The sequence below is a fragment of the Heteronotia binoei genome, chromosome 8, assembly GCF_032191835.1.
Source record: "Heteronotia binoei isolate CCM8104 ecotype False Entrance Well chromosome 8, APGP_CSIRO_Hbin_v1, whole genome shotgun sequence".
Taxonomy (NCBI): Eukaryota; Metazoa; Chordata; class Lepidosauria; order Squamata; family Gekkonidae; genus Heteronotia; species Heteronotia binoei.
Genome location: NC_083230.1, coordinates 30,726,262 through 30,749,783, shown reverse-complemented (window position 1 = coordinate 30,749,783; position 23,522 = coordinate 30,726,262). Strand labels below are relative to the sequence as shown.

General features: G+C 43.1%; 1 protein-coding gene across 1 annotated transcript in view; it reads left to right on the top strand.

The window, feature by feature from the left end:
* Window positions 1-16,890, top strand: part of TES (testin LIM domain protein) — a 56,055-nt gene extending 39,165 nt beyond the window's left edge. The window contains exons 3-7 of the mRNA XM_060244859.1: window positions 1,247-1,499; window positions 2,707-3,042; window positions 5,042-5,257; window positions 7,543-7,701; window positions 16,083-16,890. Coding sequence (XP_060100842.1) covers window positions 1,247-1,499; window positions 2,707-3,042; window positions 5,042-5,257; window positions 7,543-7,701; window positions 16,083-16,274 — 1,156 coding nt within the window. The 3' untranslated portion in view covers window positions 16,275-16,890. The remainder of the gene's footprint in view (window positions 1-1,246; window positions 1,500-2,706; window positions 3,043-5,041; window positions 5,258-7,542; window positions 7,702-16,082) is intronic.
* The last annotated feature ends 6,632 nt before the right edge of the window (window positions 16,891-23,522 follow it).

Genomic DNA, 23,522 nt, shown 5'->3' with positions numbered 1-23,522 from the left:
GAAGGTCCCAGGTTCAATCCCTGGCATCTCCAAAAAAGGGTCCAGGCAAAGAGGTGTGAAAAACCTCAGCTTGAGACCCTGGAGAGCCGCTGCCAGTCTGAGAAGACAATACTGACTTTGATGGACCAAAGGTCTGATTCAGTATAAGGCAGCTTCATATGTTCATATGATGTTATCCGGCAGAGAGTTCCAGCAGCTTGGGACCAGGGGACAGTCGAGGACTGGCCTGCTTAGGAGCACCAGAAAGTTATTACTAGCAGAGTGTAATACTCTTCCAGGGACATAATGGAGGAGACAGTCGCACAGACACATTGGTCCCATACTGTTCAAAGCCTTAAGGGTCAAAACTGAAACTTTGAATTTGACTCAGTACTCCATTGGGAGCCAGTGTAGCTGGCACAGCACTGGTTGAATATGTGCCATCTGTGGTGTTTCCATCAGGAAACTGTTGAAATTGAAGGCACTATCAAACTTCAGATGTCGTGGCAACAGATAGCTAAATAGTCACACTGACCCTTCCTTCCTACACATATACTCTTTTGCCTCTATTCCTTTGAAGTGTAGATTGTTTTCTCAGGAAAACTTCCTTCCGCCTGCCCCCTCTCACATAATGCTTCTGCTCTTCTCCCGGTACACACCAAGAGAGACAACATGCCATCTGCTCCTGGCAGCATGAGGCAGATGGCCCTCTTGCTATCTGCTTCCATCCTAAATTAGTAATCCATCCTGTCTCTACTCTTTCCTATCCAAAGTGTACTTCTCTAATAAAGAGAGGAATATTGTCTCCTTTTAAACTTGCACCGTGGCTCTGTGTAGCTCTGTAAACTGAGTAACCTGGTTAAGTGACGCTCCTGCATTTGTAGCTTTATTTAAGCACTCTGCTAACTAGTGGGAATTGGCCTAACGATACCAGTTAATCCCAACAGAAACTGATTTGACTAATTTAGATTGTATTTATTGACAGGCCAAATTGGAAATGTTGTGGTCTTTTATGAATTTTTTTTTTATATAATAGTTGTTTTATTTATATTGTAAGCCATTGTGAGATCTGCAAGATGAAAAGGTGACTAATTAATGTTTTAAATAAAATAATTGTGCATACAGTCTGGAACAAGTGAAATGTATTGGGTTTTGTAAGGGGGGGTGTGGTAGAACCCTTCTATATCACACTCCCCCGAGGCTCCTTCTACCCTCTGGGCAGTCCTGGTGATTCCATCTTAATGTTGGCTTTCTCTTGAAACGCTAGAAAAATATGTCGAAACTGCAAGTGTGGCCAAGAGGAGCATGATGTTCCCACCAGCAATGAGGATGATCGTAAAGTGGGGAAGCTCTTTGAGGACACAAAATATACAACCCTAATTGCCAAGCTGAAGTCCGACGGCATCCCTGTGTACAAGCGCAATGTCATGATACTGACCAATCCAGTCGCAGCCAAGAAGAATGTCTCCATCAATACAGTAACATATGAATGGGCACCTCCGGTCCAGAATCAAACCCTGGTGAGATATTTATGTCGGCAAGGTTTGGGCAAATGGGAAAGCACGTATGCCGAAGGGTTGGAATGCGTCTAAAGATCATTCAGAGTCTGGTGTTGATATAATGCAGCTTCAACTTTAGCCAGGCACTTGGTAATCATAAGCCATGATTTCCACTGTAAATGTAAACATAATGGAATTGGGTCTGCCCATCTAATCTTATAAGTCTTTGAGTGCTGTGAAACTGTCAAGCGCTGAATGGGAGGTAGTAGTTGGGAGATGTGAGAGAGTTGGGGCACTGAGAGATTGGTGGTGTTAATGACTAGGATTAAACATTGGCGTTAGCAATGTTCACTGGCCACTTAGGATGATTTATGAATTCCCAAATGAGCTGTTCTAAAAAGACTTTCAGAAACCAGGTCATACGGCTGGAAAATGTGCATAATTTATGTCATTGTTTAAAAGCTAAGAAAAACACTCAGGCCTGCCACATTTCTGTTACTGTATATGGTCAGAACAAATTCAGTGTTTACATCCAAAACAAAAGCTCCCCTTTTATTAACTCTTCTTCGAGATGATAGTTGGATAGCCTTGTTGGGTTTTTATTTTTTTTTTGTTTATTTGTCTATTTTTACTGTTTTATTCTTGAGTCGCATTTATGTGCTGCTGTGCTGTATGACCCAAAGCAGGAGGCTGACAATCTGAGTGGGGCTTCTATTTGCAAGAGGTTTGCAGGGGCTTTGTTTTAAAGAAGTTCCTCCGCTGACTTGTTTCTGTTCCAGCTTTTATTATTTAATTGTCTTTCGCCTTTTAAGTTTTTGCTCAAACCACTTAAAACAGGCTGACTGGCCTCATAAACACACAGAGACATCTGCATTCGACATTAGTCCTCTGTTAAAAAGTCAAGATTGCAACTGGTAAATCTGAAACCTCCCGTGCAAGAATTTTCCAAAGATATTCAGTGTTATCTAAACAGCAACGGAGCCCGTTTATTCTACAAGAGTAAACATATGCTTTCATATTGTAAAATCTGCATTCGGTTATGCCTGCAATTAACTTCTGCCTCACAAAATGATTTGGTCCCCTGCCCATCTATTTCCACCATCCACACCTTGCCATTCATCCCGGTAACAAGTTTTGCTAAGTGCTACTGATCTGCCTTTTGTTTGGAAAGCTGGATTCTCGGGGCCATCAAATAACTTAATTCTGGCAATCATTCCTGGCTTTTTAGGCAAGACACTATATGCAGATGCTGCCGAAGGAGAAACAGCCCGTAGCTGGCTCAGAAGGCGCTCAGTACAGAAAGAAACAGTTGGCAAAGCAGCTGCCTGCTCATGATCAGGATCCTTCCAAATGCCATGAGCTGACTCCTAATGAAGTGAAGCAGATGGAGCAGTTTGTGAAGAAATACAAGAACGAGGCACTCGGAGTGGGAGACGTCAAGTTCCCGAGTGAAGTGGAAGCAAAAGGCAACGAGAAAAGTGTTCCAAGTAATGGAGAGAAGGGCACCTCGGCCACAGTAGGAGCAGTAGAAGACAAGCTGGCTGGCCAGAAGGGATCTCAGTATGTAAGTATGTATCTGTGACTATTTCTGTGCAACAAACTGCAAAGAGGAGCAAACCTAGGGAACTGATGTGGAAGCATATCAGTTTTTTTTAAAAAACTTGTGAAATTGTAAGTCATGCCAATATCTTTCCACATTTGGGGCATCACTTAATTGTTAGCTGTTTAAACTAGTGAAAGTTGCAGGATTTTTTTAAAGAGCTAAAATTAAGAAGGCAAATGTGAATTCTTCTAGGTCTCCCCACTGACATTAATTTCACATATATATTCTGAAGTGTACTGTTCTGTTACTTCTGGGGGAAAGGAGCATGGAATCAAATATTTTCCTCCACTTGATTAATTTGTCAATTAGGTAGCTGCTATCCAGACTTCAGTAGACCATGCCAGGTTCGACAGCTGCATTGAGATCAATATTTTTGCTTCTTCAAGATGGTTGGAGAGGATACTGTATTTAAACGAGAGCCATTAGTTCCCAGGAGGAGGAGTGCAGTGTGTTTATTTTTGGCTTGCTGCTGGGTTTTTTCCCCCCTCAAGGTGAACCCAGATGCATCCTTGCAAGGAAATAAAGATCCCTGTATAGAAAGGGTGTGTACGTTGTGAACAGAAGCAAAGTGAGAAGTTTGGTCATGGTTAGTCTTTCGCTGAGATCTCAGAACTGATTTCAGTGTACAGAGGACTGTGCTTGAAAAAAATGACAAATCAGAAACGCTGTGATCTCCTGATTTCACTTGTCAGTTGAAAGCAAGAGCTGGAAATGGATGTTGCTGATAAAGATGGTAGAAACCCAGTGGGCCAGGATTCTCAAGAAAACCCTTAAGAAACTCATTCCTTAGGCCTCATGGAGTCTTCTTTTTCTTTAACGCCTTCCCTTTTTCTCCATCAGTGCTCTCTCTAAGCTGCAATGTCTTGTGAGCAAAAATTCTACTTCGTGGGCTACTGGCATTAAAGTTGTGAGCTTCTGCATGAGTTAGTTTGCTCTGGGACCATCCTTCCTGAGCTAAGACAAAAATGTGTGAGCTGGAGGCTAAAAACCTGTGAGCTAGCTCATACTAACTCAGCTTAGAGGGAACACTGCTCTCCATTGGGCTACTGTGCAATGTTTCAAAAATAGTTTTAGAGCCAGTATTTGGGGGAGGAGTCAGTGTCTGTGTGGCGGGGGGGGGGGAACCACTGTTACCCATAAGCCCCTTATGCACAGTTCTGGATCCCAATTATTGTCTACAAGAACATTTAAAGGAATAAGTATTGTAGTTGACTAACCAGATTAAAGAGATGTTTAGATGCATAACGCTGATGTGATGAATGAGAGCAAAGAGAAATATCCACATTGTCATGCTGGTTCAACATGTAATCTGTTCATGGTAAGATAGCTTGATGAAGCATGAAAAGGCCTCTGTAATATGAAGGTATTTACAACACAGCAGGTATCTAAATACTCCATCAGTCTGATGGAGTATTAGTGGTGGATTTCTTTGCCCAAATTGTTTTTCTGGTCTGTAATGATGGTGATGTGATAAGAGTTCTGTCATCTCCCATTCCTCTTCCAAAGTGATAGTCATGATGTTTTTTCAGTTTCATATGGCCCAAAAAACATGTTTTTTTCTTTCATCAAAACATCAAACTCACCTTTCACTTCTTTTTTCTGAAAAGGAGCCATGCATACTATTCCTAAATAATGAGTACTAGAATAACTCAAGCATTACTAATGTTTAATGGTGGTATTGAAATAGAAAAAGTTGCTCCATGTGGGATTCAGTTTATCATATTTTCATTTTGTTGCTTCCGATTGGTTCCCTATGCCTTTTGAATGCAACACAGCATTTCTTAAGGAAGGCCTGATTATACTAGCTAAATATGTTTACTACAACAAATGTCCTCTACTGAACAACTGAGAGTGAAAATGTACCAAAACCAGTATCATTATACATTTCAATGAACTAATTCTTTATATACACATAAGTTTCCTCTAGAAAGCTGAGCATGACACTGTGGTTGTATTGCAGTCCTGTTTCCGGTGCAAGCTGAACATGAAAGAAGGAGACCCAGCTGTCTATGCAGAGCGGGCTGGTTATGACAAGCTCTGGCACCCTGCTTGTTTTGTCTGCTGTACCTGTGGGGAACTCCTAGTAGATATGATCTACTTCTGGAAGAATGGCAAGCTGTACTGTGGCAGACACTACTGTGACAGTGAAAAACCTCGCTGTGCTGGATGCGATGAGGTAAGCAATATTCCCCTTTTGTTCATCTTCCCCTAAATTCATTCCATGACATCCTTGCCTATAAGAAATGCTTTGTTGGATTAAGCCAGGGATCCACTTAGTCCAGTTCTTTAGCAGCATCCAACTAGATGCTCCTTGGAAGCTTGCAAAGTGATGGTCAGCTACAGGTAGGCTTGCCAATCCCCAGGTCCCAGCGGGGGTTCTCCTGCTTTCCCAGGCTCCTTCCCGCCCACAGTCAGCTGGCCGGCAGGGGGAAGCCCCACCCCCACAGCCACCATGGGCCTTTCCACCTCCGGAGGCTTCCTCTTAGAATGGTGTGTGTCTGTGTCTTTAAGACTGAATGGGGGCAGGGCGGGGAGTAGGCAGAAGAACATGGCTGCTCCCAGTGCCTGTGAAAGCAGCTCAGACCCTCCGTTGGTTGCACAAGCTTTTCAGAAGTCGTTTGCATAGGAAAGGTAAACTTGAACCTTTGGTTGCTCTGTGTGACTTTGAAGAAGTTGGAAGTTCAGCAGATCTTGAGTAGAGATGCCAATCCCCAGGTGGGAGCAGGCCTTCCCCTGCTTCAGAGTCCTCAGAAACGGGGGCAGGGAAGGGAAATGTCTGCTGGGCACTTCATTATTCCCTGTGGAGATTGATTCTCATAGGGTATAATGGAGAATTGATCTGGGGGTAACTGGGGCTCTGGAGGGGCTGTGTTTTGAGGAAGAGACACCAAGTTTTCAGCATAGCATCTGATGACTCTTCTCAAAATGCTCTCCAACTTTCAAAAAGATTGGACCAGGGGGTCCAATTCTATGAGCCCCAAAAGAAAGTGCCCATATCCTTCACTATTTCTAATTTAGGGAAGGCATTTAAAAGGTGTGTGGTTCCTTTAAATGTGATGGCCAGAACTCCCTTTGGAGTTCAGTTGTGCTTGTCACAACTTTGCTTATGGCTCCACCCCCAAAGTCTCCTGGCTCCACCCCCAAAGTCCCCAGATATTTCTTGAATTGGACTTGGCAATCCTAGCTACAGGCATTAGTTGTGCACGAGAGTTCAGTGCAAGTGCTGTCTGTGGGGGCTCCTGCCTAATTTAAGTGTGCCACAGTCCCATATTACCTCTGCCATTTATGATGCCCAGCAGGTTAGCTATACACAGGACTTTTTTAATAGAAAAAGCCCAGCAGGAACTCATTTACATATTAGACCACACTCCCTGGTATCACCATTGTTTCATACTGGGGTTTTTTGTAGAAAAAAAGCCCAGCAGGAACTCATTTGCATATTAGGCCACACCCCTTGACACAAAGCCAGCCGGAACGGCATTCCTGCTAAAAAAAAAAAGCCCTGGCTATACATATGTGAATTTCCTCAGTAGATGGGGTTTCTCACTAATAGACTGGTCTAGTAGTACTTCCGTGCTATTTTTTCTCTGAGGCTTAATCAAAGTCCTCTGTTGCCATGCATTGGTTTTTGCAGGTCCCTAGAAAGGGCTGACAAACATTGTCTTTAGATGAAATAAGTTCATTTTTTGCTAATGGAGCACTTCTTTTTTTGAGCACTTCTTCATTTATGGCAGGGGTGTCAGACTCATTCATTATGAGGATCTGACATAAATGAGATCTTGTTGGGGTGGGCCATACATGTTGTAAAATGGAATGATGGCTGGCAGAGACACAAATTTTATAAAGTATACCAACACAATTAACATTTTTTTTTAAAAAAATCTTAAAATAAAAGCAAGCTGTGACACATAAGGAAGCAAGAGAGAGGGAGAAGGAAGCAGGTGACAGCAAAAAGTTGCTCGCAGGCCTGTTAGAAGCCCTCTGGGGGCCTGATCTGGCCCATAGGCTGTATGTTTTACACCCTTGATTTAGGGCATTTCTAGAGTCCCTTTCTTCATGAATGGATTCGAGGCGGCTTACAATACTTTAAAAGCAAAGCCATTGAAAATGCCCTAGATCACAGACAACATTGACGATCATAAGATTATCAGCATCTTCAGCACAGATTTGGCTGTCAATTAAGACTCCTTTGCTTAAAAGCCCTTCTAAACAATTCTGCCTTATATAATTTCCTAAAATTTAACAAATTGGATGCCTTCCCAACAGACTTAGGAAAGCTATTCCAGAAACTGGGATCCTGTGCAGAAAATGACTGAGCACAGGCAGAACCTGCTTGCGCCTGTCTATGTGACAGCACAATAAACAACTCTTGGCCAGAAGGAATATTTAAAAAAAAAACCTGCAGGAAGAATAAAATAATTATGCGGGGTGATGTCTGACAACCTTATCTTGCCCCCACAGCTAATATTCAGCAATGAGTACACCCAGGCAGAAGGTCAAAGCTGGCATCTGAAACACTTCTGCTGTTTTGACTGTGACTGTGTCTTGGCTGGAGAGATCTATGTCATGGTAAATGAAAAGCCTGTCTGCAAACCATGCTATGTGAAGAACCATGCTGTGGTAAGAGAATCAACGTTTCCCAGTATTCACAGTTCTAGTGTAAATTCTAGTTGCTTGTACAAATATATTTTCCTGTAGCTTTCCTAAGCTGGCAGCTTCTTAAAGGATCTGCCAAAGTGGAGAGGAAGTGCAAAGAAGCCCTAATCACATATTACATACAGTGAACGCATGCACAGGCTGTGTACAGTGTACACTTGATTTTTCTTTAAAGATAAGTTGAGTAATTAAACACAGATACAACTGAACATGTGATTTAAACCCCAGGTTTAAATTGTAAAGTGAACATCCGTTAGCTCTTTCTTACAAACAGGTGCGCGTGTGGATTCCATGAGCGTTCACTGTGAGATGTGAACAGGACTATAGTCTTGAGCCAAACATTTGGCTTAATGGCAGTGCATAAGCTCCAGGACTACTGAGGTAAACTAACTGCATTTGTAAAACGTTAAGTTGCAAGATCTTATTATAAATGAGTGGAGTATTGCCTGCGGACATTGTGCAGTGACTGGCAAAGTAAGAGGGAGCATTACAACAATATTGTGCATTTTCTCCCAAGATTAGAGGGTGATGTGGGAGATGGTTGTATAGCCTAATTGTAGTATAGTTACAGCTCATAAAAGAGTATAAAATGTGTTGATTTAATCACTTGACTGTTATTTCCCCCAATAGAGTTTCCCTTTGATATAAAAGTACTCCTGTGTATACAAATTTTAAGTAGTTACAGTGTTGCAATGGAGTCAGCATGTCAGGTGCTAATTGTTTGTAGGAGGCAACAGGATTCATCACCGTCACTAGGATGCTCAGCGTGTGTTAAGAGAATGCGAACGAATCTATCAGATGCTTAGCAGTGTTTTCAAATATTGTCATTGGCTTGGATGCACGGGAAGATTTCCGTATGCAACAGGGGTGTCATTTGTTGTGAGGGCTGGATTTGACACAAATGGGACTTTGTGGGGCCATGCCATGCATGTCATAAAACTGTAATGCCAGGTAGCAGAGATGTAAACTTTATAAAGGATACAGATAAACACAATTAAAGATTTTTTTAAAACTTAAAATACAAAAATGCTTAGAACTCTTGTAATATTTTGTTTAAAGTGGAAATGTGGGGGACTAGTGGGATTTGACAATGCAATTTTAAAAATAAAAAGCACAAGAATCACAGCAGAAACTACTAATATAAAATGCTCTGAGTCCAGGAAAACATGAAATGGCTGGGCATTGCAAGCTTCTCCCCACCCATCCCCCTGGGTCTACTCAGATTGACAGTGTCATATCCCTCTATGGCTGTGTGTTCTCAGGTTAGAGTACTCACCAGGCACCAGTTCTCAGGTCCATTCAGCAGAGACAAGCTGGCTCAAAGCATCATCTCTTTATTTGCAAGGATCTTCAACTGGCCATAAACACTGCAAAAGGAAAACTGCTTTAGCTTCACTCCACGGAAATAAAGCACAAAGTTTGCAAGGAAAATGCAGAATGGATTCCCCATTAAGGTCTCTGGGCCCAGATGGATTATTTTATTTGGATGCAGAGACATTAATGGAAAATTCATTCCACAGTTCCTTTGCAGCTTTGCAAGTCTAGAAGAGCTTCCAAAGACAAGGCAGGATTGTGAGGACGGGAGGGGGGAGAAAATTGCCATGGGCGCATGGTCAAAGCCCTTGGTGAGCCAAGAGTTCGACAGCCTTGCGCTAGAGTCCTTGTGCAAGCAGAAGTTTGGGGAAGGAAATAATGCTACCTCCTTGTGCTAAATTAAGCATAGCATATCCCAAACTGCTTTTCCACTTATGCAAATAATATCTTTGCACCGTAAGATATAGGGGGGAAGGAGCTAGGTATTGCCAAGAAGTTGGATTCAACAAAGCTATTTACATTTCTGATCATGCCTTGCTAAATTTAAGCCATTATTTTCCATATAGTAGATACAGGTTCTAATTTTAATTTGCTTCTTTACTTCTGTCATTTAAATCCTATTATATCAGCCATGTTGTCCAACATCTACACACATTCCTTCAGGTCTGTCCAATTGAGGCAGCTGAGAGTGTCATAAGGATGCCTATGATGCTCAGCTGCCCATTTCTTGGGTGGTTGTGAGTTGGGACAGTTTTCTCCCATTCCCCCTTGGTACAGGCACAAGGGTAAATCAAACTACCTTCCATACAGTCCACTGGGTGTACTGATAAGGAGGGGAAGTGAGAAGAGGTTGTCCTTTTCTCCAGGAGTTTCCGGCACGTTAAAGGATTCCAAGTGGAATCAGGGATAGGATTTTTTTTAAAAAAAATAAGCATCACACCTGACCCTATGCCAATTTCCATTGTATTTCAATGTGATTTTCAGGATAGGCACATCAACTTGTAAGTATCCTAACTTTATGTGACCCAACAGGTGACCCATGGCCTGCTTATGCCAAGGCTTGCGGTTATGGAAAGTTTCTTCTTATAAGAGTTCCCAGTCTTTCTTAGGTGTCAAGAGTCACTCACTCCATCTTGTTCCTCTTGTCATGTGTATTCAATTGTACAATGCTAGGCAGTGCTTCAATGCTATGCTGCGCTTCCTATGCCTTTGATATAACTGTAACTTGTTGCTTATCAGGAGGGAGGATGGCATGTCCGGGAATTGGCTAGTTGCTAGGTAACCAAGGGCAAGGGCTGGAGGAGATGCGAACCATGAACTGATAACGAGCACCTGCAATGATGAGAGCTTTGCAAAAAAGCCCGCTTTTGCTTGGCGTACTTTGGCTTGAATTATAACAGTCAGGGAAAGGTTTATAAGTTGGGGGTACTGACAGAGATGTCCATTCCGACAACGCATGGGTATGCCCATGAAGCTGGAATAAAGATCTTGAACTTCAACTGTCTTTTCCTTGACTCTGGGTCTGACATTAGGTAGCTTGTAGGAGTGCTATTCAAGAGCCCTCTTAGACATGGGGAACTACTGAGGAAAGCATTTTGAATTACGTTCTGTGTGCATTGTGATTCTTACTGACTCATGCGCTCCAAAGGTAGCATAGGAAATGCACAACTCAGAAGTAATGCAGTTTGAAGAAGCTGGAGAAAGTCCATGAAGTCACCCTCTTACATAGCATACAGAAGCTCCAGTTGAGCAGTATTGTGTTCAGGTTGCATAGTGCTCCATGGCTGCCCTGCATGTAGAGGGTGGGGGGGGGGGCGGATTCCAGATACTGGCCTTTGGGTGCTTTGGGTATGTTGGAAATCCACTTGTACAATCTTGCTCTGGTGGCCAGCTGAGCAGAGACACCCCCCCCCCAAAAAAAATGGTATGCTTAACAAGTGTTACGAAGCAGTTTATTGAAGTAGGTCTAGTGGATTTGGGTATAAAATGTTCTTTGAAGGTAATTCTCTTATATCTCATTCTCTCACTGGCATCTCTCGTGCTGTTTGCCATTTGTGTAATACATGTATGTGTGGCAGTTCATTGCATTCTGCAAAGGTTGGTCATTGTATGTTTTTTGTTGATTTCTGCTTTGGAAGTGGGGGTTCTATACAGATTAAGAGATATGAGAACATTGTTTTCTTACTTCCTTTCCCTCACTATTGTTATGGTTTAAAAAAAATCAAATAAAAGAGTAATGTGTGTTGTCACATTTTAGATCATGCTGCAGTTTGGATCCCCCCCTCCCCATTTGTGTGTGTGTGTGTGTGTGTTTGCTTTGATTTAAAAAAAATTGTTTTTAATTGTACTTTCCCACCAAATAAATGATTATTTCATGGAACAGCCTGTCACCTTTTTCATTCTGACTATTCTCTGAAATGAACTGATTGGGAGGGGAGGAAATTGCCACTTCTTTATATTGCTTCACCTTTTTCAAAGAACTGAATATTGTATTAAAATGGCTTAACATGGGGGAAAAAAGAGAGGAAGCTCAGTCAAATGGTTTTAACAGAGCTTTACAGCTGGTGATAGAGTAAGTGCTGAATGTTTTGTGAGAAAAATTCAGATAGGGTGATAACAGATGGGTGGTTTAAGCTGCCCTGGGGATTGCAGGCAAATGGATCAAAAAAGCACGTACACTCTGCCGTCCCCATCCCATACACAGCCCATACTGGGCCAGATTGAAGCCACCTCACAAAACTACCACTTTCAAAGTGATACCTGCATTCTAAGGTATCACTTTGAAAGTGGTAGTTTTGTGAGGTGGACGGCCAGGAAGCACCCTGGGAGCAGCTGACAGGTGCACACATGCTCTGGATGCTCCTCCAGGGCACACACAGCCTGTCCCTGTTCTGGGGGCAGGCCGGGGCCATCTGGAGACTCCTGGCCACTCCTTTTCCAGCCATCTCACTTCTGGGGTGGCTTGATGCTGCCCTGAGCCGGCCATCTGTTCTCAGCCATACTTTTGTTTACACTAACTGACATTCATTACCAGCCATTAAGACCAACCTCCTCATTTTAATTTATACTCCTCACATAATGTGAGGGAAAACCCCCAAATGCTCCATCTTCTGGTTTAATAATAAGCCACCTTTGTATAGCTACACAACAGCAACATTAAGTCTGTTTTGACCGCCTTAAAAGGCTCAACTTCATTGGCTGTGCTCTCACAAACAGTGGATAATGTATGCAGCTTGTATCTGGACTGTATCGCTTCAGACTGTGTACAAGGGCTCTCATGGTTAAATGATTTTATTTATTTATTATTTTATTAAATTTATATCCTGCTTTCCCCATAACAGGGAGGAACCCGTCCATGTAGAAGATTAGCATGTTGGGGATACTGATTATAGCCTATTTCCCCTGACATGTTAGTTTTGTGTTTGTGCTGGAGGATGCTTCTATATTGGGTCTAATTCAGTGGTGTGATACCTCCCCGAGTGTTATGGCATCACAGATAGATCACCTTATGTATTGGTAATGAAAATGAAGCCGCTAAACTGTCTCATTCAACACCTTAAGAGAATATACTTAACTCTGTTAAAACAGTCCAAATGTTATCAAAGATAATCTGATCTCTCTGGATGGAATTTGAGGGAAAAAAAAAAAGAATGCACAGCTTCAGGGAAGAAGATTTTTGTAACAGATCTCTCTTGAGCTGTAACCAGAGTCCTAAATTCATATATGTAGAAGTAGTCACTTTGATTTTTTGCTGTGGATTGGTGTAAGACTAAAGCTTTCGATTGGGTTGACTGGAAACGTCTTCATGTGGCATTGATAAATGTCAGCACAGCATTTTAACAGTGGAAGAAGAATATGGAGTGGAACAGAAGTGTTCCCAGTACTGGAATTTGTGAAGTCTGGAAGAAGCTCCCTGTTAGATTTGTCACTTGGCTGTAACCTTTCTATTGTGGTTTCTATAGAAATCACCTCAGCCAATAATAGTTTGGGTCAGTAAAGAATGGTGCGTGTATGTTGTCATTGCCCCCCTCCCCACGGGTACCTAAATGTAGTCTACTGTGTACAGTTATTATGAATGTGCTTTTTGGATTTCAGAGCCCTTCTTGACATCCGTGTATTTTGAATACCTAACTCTTTAGGTGTATATTTTTAGCATTGTAGGCATTTCAGGGAGTCTCAGGCATCCTTATTTACTGTCGCAGTCCAACTGGTTCTCTGCATAGCTTCACATGACTGGGGCATTCAGAGCTACTAACACTTTAACTTTTTCAAGAAATACATGGGAGCCAGTTTACACACTATCACCATCAAGTGGAGGTCTCTTGAAATTGCTCCCTGTAATGGCTGTTGCTGAATGCATAACTAGTAGATTGCTGATCCCACAGATTTCACCTAGTTTGCCTGCACTGTCACATGGATAGGGATTCTTTGGAGCAGGAAAACAAATTCATTCTGTCCCTCCTGTTGTTTCTTTATTTTTATTCCCTCCTGTAGAGTGTTAGGTAACTTCTGCCAAATCACAAATGTTCTTATGAAGAAGAAGAATTGCAGATTTATACCCCCGCCCTTCTCCCTGAATCAGAGACTCAGAGTGGCTTACAATCTCCTATGTCTTCTCCCCCCACAACAGACACCCTGTGAGGTAGGTGGGGCTGAGAGGGCTCTCACAGCAGCTGCCCTTTCAAGGACAACCTCTGCCAGAGCTATGGCTAACCCAAAGCCATTCCAGCAGCTGCAAGTGGAGGACTGGGGAATCAAACCCGGTTCTCCCAGATAAGAGTCCATGCACTTAACCACTACACCAAACTGGCTCTCCTATCTCTGCAAAGTAGATGTCTTCCTAACACATTCAACAAGGCAATTTCATCAGCTGTAAGGAAGTCTTTTGGAATAAATATTTACGCTTGTGCTAAGTGCTGTGCATCTGGTAGGCCTCATTTTGGGCAGGAGCTCACCAGAGCGGACCTCTGGAACTTCTAAATTTTATTGTGGTCTTTCTTTCGTACACCTCCCCAAATACTTGCTTCTGGGCTCCATTTTTCAAACCCCCTGTGCAAATTTTCCTGAACTTTAAGGGCATTTTCGCACTCACCTTAATTGGTAGCGACGCCCCTCTTCACCGCGCAGGATCTGCGCGGATTTCGCACTAATTGCTGCGGAGCACCCGGAAGAGCCGGAAAGTCCCGCGGCTTTTGCGGCGCAAATGGAAACTGGTTTTTGGCGGTTTCCATTTGCGCCGCAAAAGCCGCGGGACTTTCCAGCTCTTCCAGGTGCTCCGCGGCAATTAGTGCGAAATCCTCGCAGATCCTGCGCGGTGAAGAGGGGCGTCGCTACCGATTAAGGTGAGTGCGAAAACGCCCTAAGATTTGACAAACTTTCTAATTTTTCCCTCACAAAAAATAGGAAAATAACCAAAACACATAAAGCAGACAGATGGAAATCTTCCATCCTGCCACTGCGGCCACATAGGAGAAAGTAATTTTAAAAGTAAGATGGGAGTAAGGCTTTACTATGACAATTAGAATTCAAGAAGCATTTTAAGGTAGATGCTGAGCTGATATAATTTAGTTCATTTTCTGGTGATGTCAGGGGAGTGCAGGATATGCAAATGAGTTGTGCTAATGAGCTCCAGCACCTCTTTTTCTATGAAATGACCCCTGGCAACTGGTAACTAGAACATGGGTAGTTGCTTTCTTGCTCTGTCTGATTTCTGTGGGTGGGATGCTTAGTTGTTTTGGTTGTATGCTGTCACAGAAAGGCAAGTTTGAAAACATTTTTTAAAAATAAATAAGATTGCCTTCAAAGGCAAATGTGGAATGAGAATGAACATCCCAGTACAGCCCTGCAGATGTGAGGCAGGTGGCAACCAGGGCCTGGGTTTTCTCAGTGCCCTTTGGAATGTTCTCCACTTTGACGCTTGCCTGAAGCCTGCTTTACTGTCCTTTGGGTTTCAAGCCAAAACATTTCTTTTTTAACCAGGCTTTTTAATTAAGAGGTTCCATTTGGTTTAGCTATTTTTATGACCTATTTCTAGCCTGAGGAACATTTTGTTAATATCACATTAGGCTGTTTTAAGGTGAGGCTTGTTTTTTATGGCCTGCTTAATGGCTGTTGATTGTGGATATCTTTTTTAAAAAAAATTCATCTATACCCACCTTTCACCACAACAGGACTAAGAGTCTGTGACTGGACCCAGGTTGCTTTTCTATGGAAGAGTGGGGATTTGAACCTGGTTCTCTCATATCATAATCCAGTACTCTGACAACTACACCATATTTGCTATAATGTGATGTGTTACTTTATTTTGTGAGCCATCTCAAGCAGGTCTTTAAAAAGGCAGCCTCTACATTTTCTAAATAATTGAGGGGGGGGGAGAGAAAAATAGCATTGTCCAGCGGACTTCTAGTTAGTCCTTCAGGTAGGGTTGTCAGCCTCCAGGTGGTGTCAGGAGATCTAGGATTACAGCTGATCCCCAGATGATAGAGATCAGTTCATCTGGAGAAAATGGCCACCGGAAAGTGGACTTTGTGGCATTGAAGACCCCTCCTTCTCAGGTTCCACCCTCAAAATCTTCAGGTATTTTCCAATCCAGAGCTGGAAATCCTACCTGAAAGTTTTGTAGTAAAGAGGCATTTCCAGCAAAAGGCATTTGAAATTTGCAGAATAGTGCTCTAAACTGATGTTCAACTAGCACAGGTGACTGATGTCCATTGTGATCTTCTGGTTTTGAGGGCACTGTGACTTTAAATGGGTGATATTTAACATGGTATAGATCCTAGAGGATCAATGCAGATGAGCAGAATCATGACTGAAGCAGCAAGTCAGTTCTGCTCATTCTAATACTAATTTCTATGCTGTATAAATAGTTAATAAGGCTCACCTTATGTTATGCTGTATCCTGGATCCTGAAAGTTATTCATAAAGAATGTGACACTGGCGGCTGCCAGAATGCCTTCTGTTGAGTGTGGAGCATATGTGAAGTGCTTTAAATGTAGGAAATAATTAATTTGGTTTGCTGGTCTGTTCACCAGGTCTGCCAAGGTTGCCACAATGCAATTGATCCAGAAGTTCAACGTGTGACCTACAACAACTTTAACTGGCATGCAACCACTGAGTGTTTCCTGTGCTCTTGTTGTAGTAAGTGTCTCATTGGCCAGAAGTTTATGCCAGTCGAAGGAATGGTCTTCTGTTCGGTAGAATGTAAGAAGAAGATGATGTCCTAAGTGGAAGAATATCCAAATGGAACAAAAGCTTTGCCTTACTTTAAAGTCCTCTGCATTTCTAATGTTCAAGTGTAATATTTTGGGACATTTTAAACAAAATCCAGCATATTAATCCAACATGGCAAATGCCAAAGATTTTACATTACTCACATGATAGCTTTTGATTACTTAAGCATTTCTGTATTCTTAATCCTCTTGATTTCTTGTTGCAAATGTAGGATGCTTAATATTTTCTGTGAATTTCACTGGGTAGCCAAATTTGGGTGTGATGCAGCTTAGTTTATTATGAAGCCTTACATGAAAAGCAAGACAGATATCATCTGTCTGCTGCTAGACTGTATCACTTCAAGCTGTATTGAAGTCGCTGAATTCAATGATCCCTTTCATAAAATTAAAAAAAAAATCTCCCAGGCTACACAGAATTAACACAAACATGTTAAATCTGTCTCTGACTAGCTATATATCTGCAGGAAATATTTAAAGTGTGGAACAGCATTCAAACTTTTGAAACCCAAATGTATTATGGAGTGGTACAGTTCATCTAGAAATGAACCATGCTGGCTTGCTCACTGTTGTATGACAGTTTTAACATAATAAAGATGAGTTATTTTAGGGGGTTTCTGTTTTCCTTGAGATCTTTAAAAGAAAGTCTTAAATGTTGTGGCACAGCCTTTAATTATTATATGAAACTGCTTTCATTATTCATTAAATCTAAAACTATAATATTTTTTAATTCTGTGCTTAGAATGTTATCTTGCTTCCTATTAGACTGAAGTTTTGTCAGGATGCAAATGTGTCCTTTTTGTCCATGATGTCTGGCTTCCCTCAGTCACATTTCCTATATACATTTCACATATATACAGTAACAGGAAACATTTAAATTTGCACATGCCCACAACACAAGAATTTACTTCTACAGAGGCTCAATATCCAGGATGTTTTTGTAGCATGATAAGCTTGTTTCTACCACAATGTGAGAATAATGCATTCAAAACAATGAAGGAACATTGTGTTAAACAGTGTTATGCTTCAAAATTCACAGAGAAGGGTGTAACTTTGTTTAGGATTGCATTGTAAGTTACAGTCTTTTCTTGGGGTAGAATATGAGGGTAGAATGACTCCTAGTGAAATCACTGGCAGAAATCAGGGGAAGACAAGTGCTCTGGTAAGGTTTCACCAATAGCCTTGTATTTCATGTAGCCCACACATCACCATTCAAAATCAGCTGTATGTCAGAACCAAATGCTGTGTGAAACTATTTAAACATGAGATCTTTAATAGATATTGTAATGCTGGAGAAGACTCTTGAGAGTCCCTTGGACTGTGAGAAAATCAAATCAGTCAGTCCTAAGGGAAATCAACCCTGACTGTTCCCTGGAAGGTCAGATGCTGAAGCTCAAATACTTCGGCCACCAAATGAGAAAGGAGCACTCACTGGAGAAGACCCTGATGCTGGGAAAGACAGAAGGCAAAAGAAGAAGGGGACAGCAAAAGATGAGATGGCTGGACAGTGTTACTGATGTAACTAATATGAATTTGAGTGGACTTCGGAGAATGGTGGAAGACAGGACGGCCTGGTGTGACTTGGTTCATGTGGTCACAAAGAGTCGGACTCAACTGTGCGATGGAACAACAAAAAATGCCAGAAACCAAAGCCATGTGTTATTAGAGGCTGCAGAAATTTTAGAACATTTCTAGTTTTCTATAATAGACACTCAAATTTGCCCCCTTGATGTGGATAGAAGGCCTAGCAATTAGGAGAAAAATAATTAACAGTGATTTGGCTCCACAATATTTTTTCCCTCCATTCTCTGTCCCTGCAGTGCTCTTATTTCCACAAATTCAGGCCCTGAGGAATAGGGGACCCTATGGAACAACATGAAGGGAGTCTGCATTGGGAAGGAAGAAATCAGTGGAAATAGCCAATTTAATTGGGATCCAGCCCTCTGCAGTCTTGAACAAATCTACAGCATTGATTTCAATGGACCTAGAAAAGCATACCGTAGCTCTTTTTAGGATTGTACTGATAGGAAGTGTATTAGATAAGAAGTGCTAATTCTTAACAAAGAACTTTAAAAGGTAAGTAGCAAATTGTAGCAGCCATGCAGACTGTGACAAGATGAATGGACAAGTTTTTGCTGCATAAATTATGCAAACTTTCAGTTCAGTTTTTTAGATAGCTCTGCTATTCTCTTATTATTGTTCTGAGGGTTTGGTTCATTAAAAATGTTGGTTCATTAAAAATGTTCATATACTATGTACACTTAGAAAGCATAGTCGAAAGCTACCTTAGATGCTTTCCCAAACAAGAAATTGCAATGCCCCTACATAAAAAACATTAAAAATAACAATGTCTAATAGAAGGATGGTGTCCTATATGCAATCTATGGGACTGCAAGAGAGAAAGAAACAAGTAGCAGTCTGCCTGTCTTCCATCACACCCAGGCTGCAGTTTCAGCTGTGAGTTCCTCTCCTAGTTTCCATCAATAGGCATGACAGGAAGCAGCCAGGCACCCCTTCACCTTTCCTGGGGCACAGCTAAGTTGAGAATCCCCTCAAAATAACATCTGTATTAAATGTTAATATAATTTGCATTTTTAACTCTTGCGAGCTGCTTTGGTAGCCAAGTTTGGCTGAGAAGGTTTATAAATATTTATTCAGATGAAGGGTTCCAATAGCATCTGTGGGTTTGTTTTGCCTTTGATCACTGTAGTGATTGTGTTATTCCAGCAGGGGGCAATAGCTTCCAAGAGATATGAAATCTGAATAATTGCTGAAATCTTTCAGCTTGACGGTGGTCAAGAAACCTGGGGCTTTCCCTTGCGTGTCCCTTGTTCAGACAGTTTGTACAAAGAGGTTCCACTTCATAAAAGAGTCTGCTGAATTTTTAGCTTCTCATACAAATTATAGATATGTATCTTCCAAAGACTGAGATCTTCCAAAGACATGATAGTATTTTACGATGAAATGTTCATGCCATATCGACAGCACAAATCTATGACCATGTTTCAGAAGTTCCAAATACACACATAGTGTGATCCCCATTTTCCTCTACGAACATGACAAATGCTTCACACTACCACTGGGACAAATCCTGTGTGCATGCAGCAAGTTTTTCTTAAGGGAAGCAGACTCTTCTATGCATAGGGTTGCCAGGTCCAATTAAAGAAATATCTGGAGACTTTGGGGGCGGAGCCAGGAGCAAGGTTGTGAAAAGTATGATAAACTTCAAAAGAAGTTCTGGCCATCACATTTAAAGGGACCACAGCTTTTAAATGCCTTCCCTTCATTGGAAATAATGAAGGATGGGGCACCTTCTTTTGGGGTTCATACAATTGGACCCCCTTGTCCAATCCACTTGTAACTTGGAGGGTTTTGAAGGGAAGCATCAGATGTCTCTACCTCAAAAAATAGCCCCTCAGATACCCCTTGATCAATTCTCCATAATACCCTATGGGAATCAGACTCCATAGGGTATAATGGAGTGCCCAGCAGACATTTCACTCCCTGTCCCCCCTTTTCTGATTACCCTGAAGTGGGGGGAGGGCCCAGCACCAATGGAGTACCATCCCCATGCCCTGCCCAGCACCCACAGCTGATTGCTTAAGCCAGCTGCTAAATTACCTTTAATGTTTCTGCTTTAGCCTGGAATTTTAGCAACTGATATTCGAGTCCTCCCAAGAATAATCTATGTATTTATTTGTTTACTTCATTTATACCACTCTTCTCTTCCCAGTAGGGGCCCAAACCAATTTACAACATTCTCCCCTTCTCCATTTTATCCTCACAACAGCCCTGTGAGGTAGCTTAGGTTGAGTGTGTGATTGGCCCAAAGTCAGCAAGCTTCCATGGCAGAGAAGTGATTCAAAACTGGGCCTCCCAATCCTAGTCTCACACTCTAACCACTACACCACACTGCCCTCATAAACCTTTGAAAAGACATTTCTGTGTCTGTTTTTAAAAATCTGGGAGGTGGTGGGCTCTGGTTCCTAAGAGGTTTTGAAACAGAGGCTAGTTTGCCATCACAGCATTGCTGATTCTGTGAACTTAGGCAGTTCTTGAGAGAGAAGACAGGACGGATTTCATCATTGCTAAGTGGTGGGGGAGGGATGGTTTGGCCATCTTCTGGGCACTGAGCAGGGTGTGTGGAAGGGGAGGTATTTGTGAATTTTCTGCATTGTGTAGGGGGTTGGACTGGATGACCTTGGGAATCCCTTTCAACTCTATGATTCTATGGTTTTTATACCCAGCTTTTTTCTATCCTCGGGAGTCTCAAAGTGGCTTACTATCACCATCCCTTCCTTTCCCATTAAGAGGCACTTTGTGAGGCAGGTGGGGCTGAGAGAGTTCTGAGAGAACTGTGACTGGCCCAAGGGCCTCCAGCAGGTTTCATGTGGTCAAATGGGGAATCAAATCCAGTTATCCATATTAGAGTCTGCTGCTTTTAACTACAACATCACACTGGCAAAAAAGGAAGCATACTTTTATTTTATTTAAAAAGCCACATAAAGAGAATCCTGCTGAGACTCGTGGGACCTGCAGGTTCAAAAGCCATGTGGAATGGTGACTGTAGTACAAAGAGGAAACAAGACTGAATGAAAAAGATAGCTGGATTCAGCTCCATGTGCATATTTTTAGTTATGTGCAGACACAGTGTTACTGAATACCAGTGTTCCTGCACCCAAGTGTCAAACTCTTTTTCCTAAGTAAACTAAACTTGTCTTTTAAAAGTTTGAGCCCATCACTTCTTATTCTGTTCTCAGTGAGAACTGCAAAAGTATATTCAAGTTAGCACTTCTAGGTGCAAAATAACTTTTCAAACCCTGGGTGGAACCACTTGCTTAACGTCTTAAATTACTAGCAGTTAATTACAGTGGAACACATTTTCCAACTACTGGCTCTCAACACTACCTTTAATTGCTGCACAGATGAGAACAGGCCACCAGTTGCTAGTAGTTTGAGGAAGTCTCTGAAGTGGGAATCAGTGCAGTGTGTGGGGTTGCCAGATGTCCCGTTTGGAACCAAACAGTCCAGTATTTGAATGTTCTTACTGGCAGAAAAAAAATGGAAAAAATGGAAAATGGAAAAAATGCCTGGTAAAGTCCCAAGCAGTCCCAGGAACACTGAGGCTGAGCTTGCCCCATGCAGAAGCTCCAGCTGGGAGTGCCCCACCATGGGTCCCCATGACCAGTGAAGCCTCCTCAGGCAGTGTTGTATGTCAACTTGAGATCAGTGTCAGTGAGGACTCCTCAGAAGAAGAGCAGCCAGCTGTAGCCAGCAGATGATCAACAACCCTCCAGAGGCAGTTCCCAGCTCACCTGGTTTCCCTACACCCTTGGAATGCCAAAGATGTCAGTGGCATACAGAGTTGCAGTGAAGGTTCTGCACACCTCCCTGCCCACCTCTGCCTGCCTGACTTTCTGGGCAGCAGCAGCCGCACGGAAGGGAAACTTTCCTGTGCTGGGAGTCAAGAGCTGAGGGCTAAGCAGAGCAGTTCAGAGGTAGGGGTTACACAGAGTGCAAGCAGCATCAAATACAGTCCAAAGAAGTTTAGAAAGCAGGTCATCCAAGCTCAGGATCAGCAATTCCAGGCAACAAGTAGTCCGGGTCCAGTCCACAATCAGCATTTCCAGAAAGCTAATCATCCACATCCAGTCCAGGGTCAGAGGTTCCAGAGAATAGATAATCAGCAAGCTTGACGGTTCAGTGGCAAGCATACTTGTTGCATCCAAATCCAGTAGCTGCTCTTGGCTGGTTTTATAGCTAGGCCTTAATGAGCCTGCTTATAAGGCTTAATAGGCCTTGCAGCCTGCTACTTGGAAGTCATCCAGCAACTACTGATCAGTCTGATCAACTGGCAGCTGACCTCAGCCCAGGATATGCGTGATCTTTCTCCTTCACTGTAACTCTGTATGCCACTGATGTCTCCACATTCTAAGGGTGTGGGGAAATCATTCTCTCGAGGTTTGTTTGCTGATTCAAACCTGCTGGGTGTTGGATCGGCCACAGCTGTGGATTGTGAGTCATGATCAGACCGTGTCAGCCCCTTAGCCAGAAATTTTGGGGTGGGGGGCCCCAGGGCATAAAATTTCGGGGGGAGGGCGTGGAGGCTTGGCTGCTTTTTTCAGCGGCCAGCTTCCCAGCCCGAGCTCACTCTCACGCTCTTGAGGGTGGGAAGAGCCCGGGGAGAGCGGCAGCAGCGAAAATGGGGCTCCAGGGAGAGCAGGGGAGGCAGGGAAGAACCCAGGGAGAGCGGCAGCAGTGAAAATGGGGCTGCGGGGAGACCGGGGGGGGGAGCAGGGAAGAGCCCGGGGAGAGTGGCAGTGGGGAAAATGGAGCCACAGGGAGAGTGGGGGAGACAGGGAAGAGCCTGGGGAGAGTGACAGTGGGGAAAATGGGGGCACGGGGAGAGTGGGGGAGGCAGGAAAGAGTGCGGAGAGAGCAGCAGTGCTGAAAACGCAGCTGCAGGGAGACAGGGGGAGGCAGGAATGGAGTGGGAAGAGCCTGGGGAGAGCAGCGGCACAAAAATGGGGGAATGTCTTTTTAGCCACTGGTTCCTGCTGGCTGACACAGGAGCCCCGTGGTGCAGAGTGTTAAAGCTGCAGTACTGCAGTCCTAAGCTCTGCTCACGACCTGAGTTCGATCCTCGGTGGAAGCTGGGCTTTCAGGTAGCCAACTCGAGGTTGACTCAGCCTTCCATCCTTCCGAGGTCAGTAAAATGAGTACCCAGCTTGCTGGGGGGAAAGTGTAGATGACTGGGGAAGGCAATGGCAAACCACCCCATAAAAAGTCTGCCGTGAAAACGTGAAAGCAACGTCACCCCAGGGTCGGAAACAACTGGTGCTTGCACAGGGGACCTTTCCTTCCTTTTCCTGCCAGCTGCAGCAGGAGGTGCGGGCCGTGGGGCGGGTGCTCTAACTCGGTGATAATTTGCGAGGGGGGCCCCAAGATTTCGACTGCCCAGGGGCCTCCACAGGGTTTAATCCAGTCCTGTATCTTTTGACTTTACTGAAAGAATCCTTTCCAGGTTTTTTTTGCAGCCATTTCTGTGCTTCAATGTATTTCAGTGCAGTCTATGCAAGTCAATGGACAATCTTCTCTCCCATTATATCCTATGGACCATCCAGACTCTGCAATTGTTTCCTATGGACAATCTTGTCATTCGTTTTAGTACATCCCCTCAACACGCTGTGTTTGCATGGAGGGAGGCATGTCTTGCCTCAGCAGCAGCCTTTGTTTGTAGGCAGG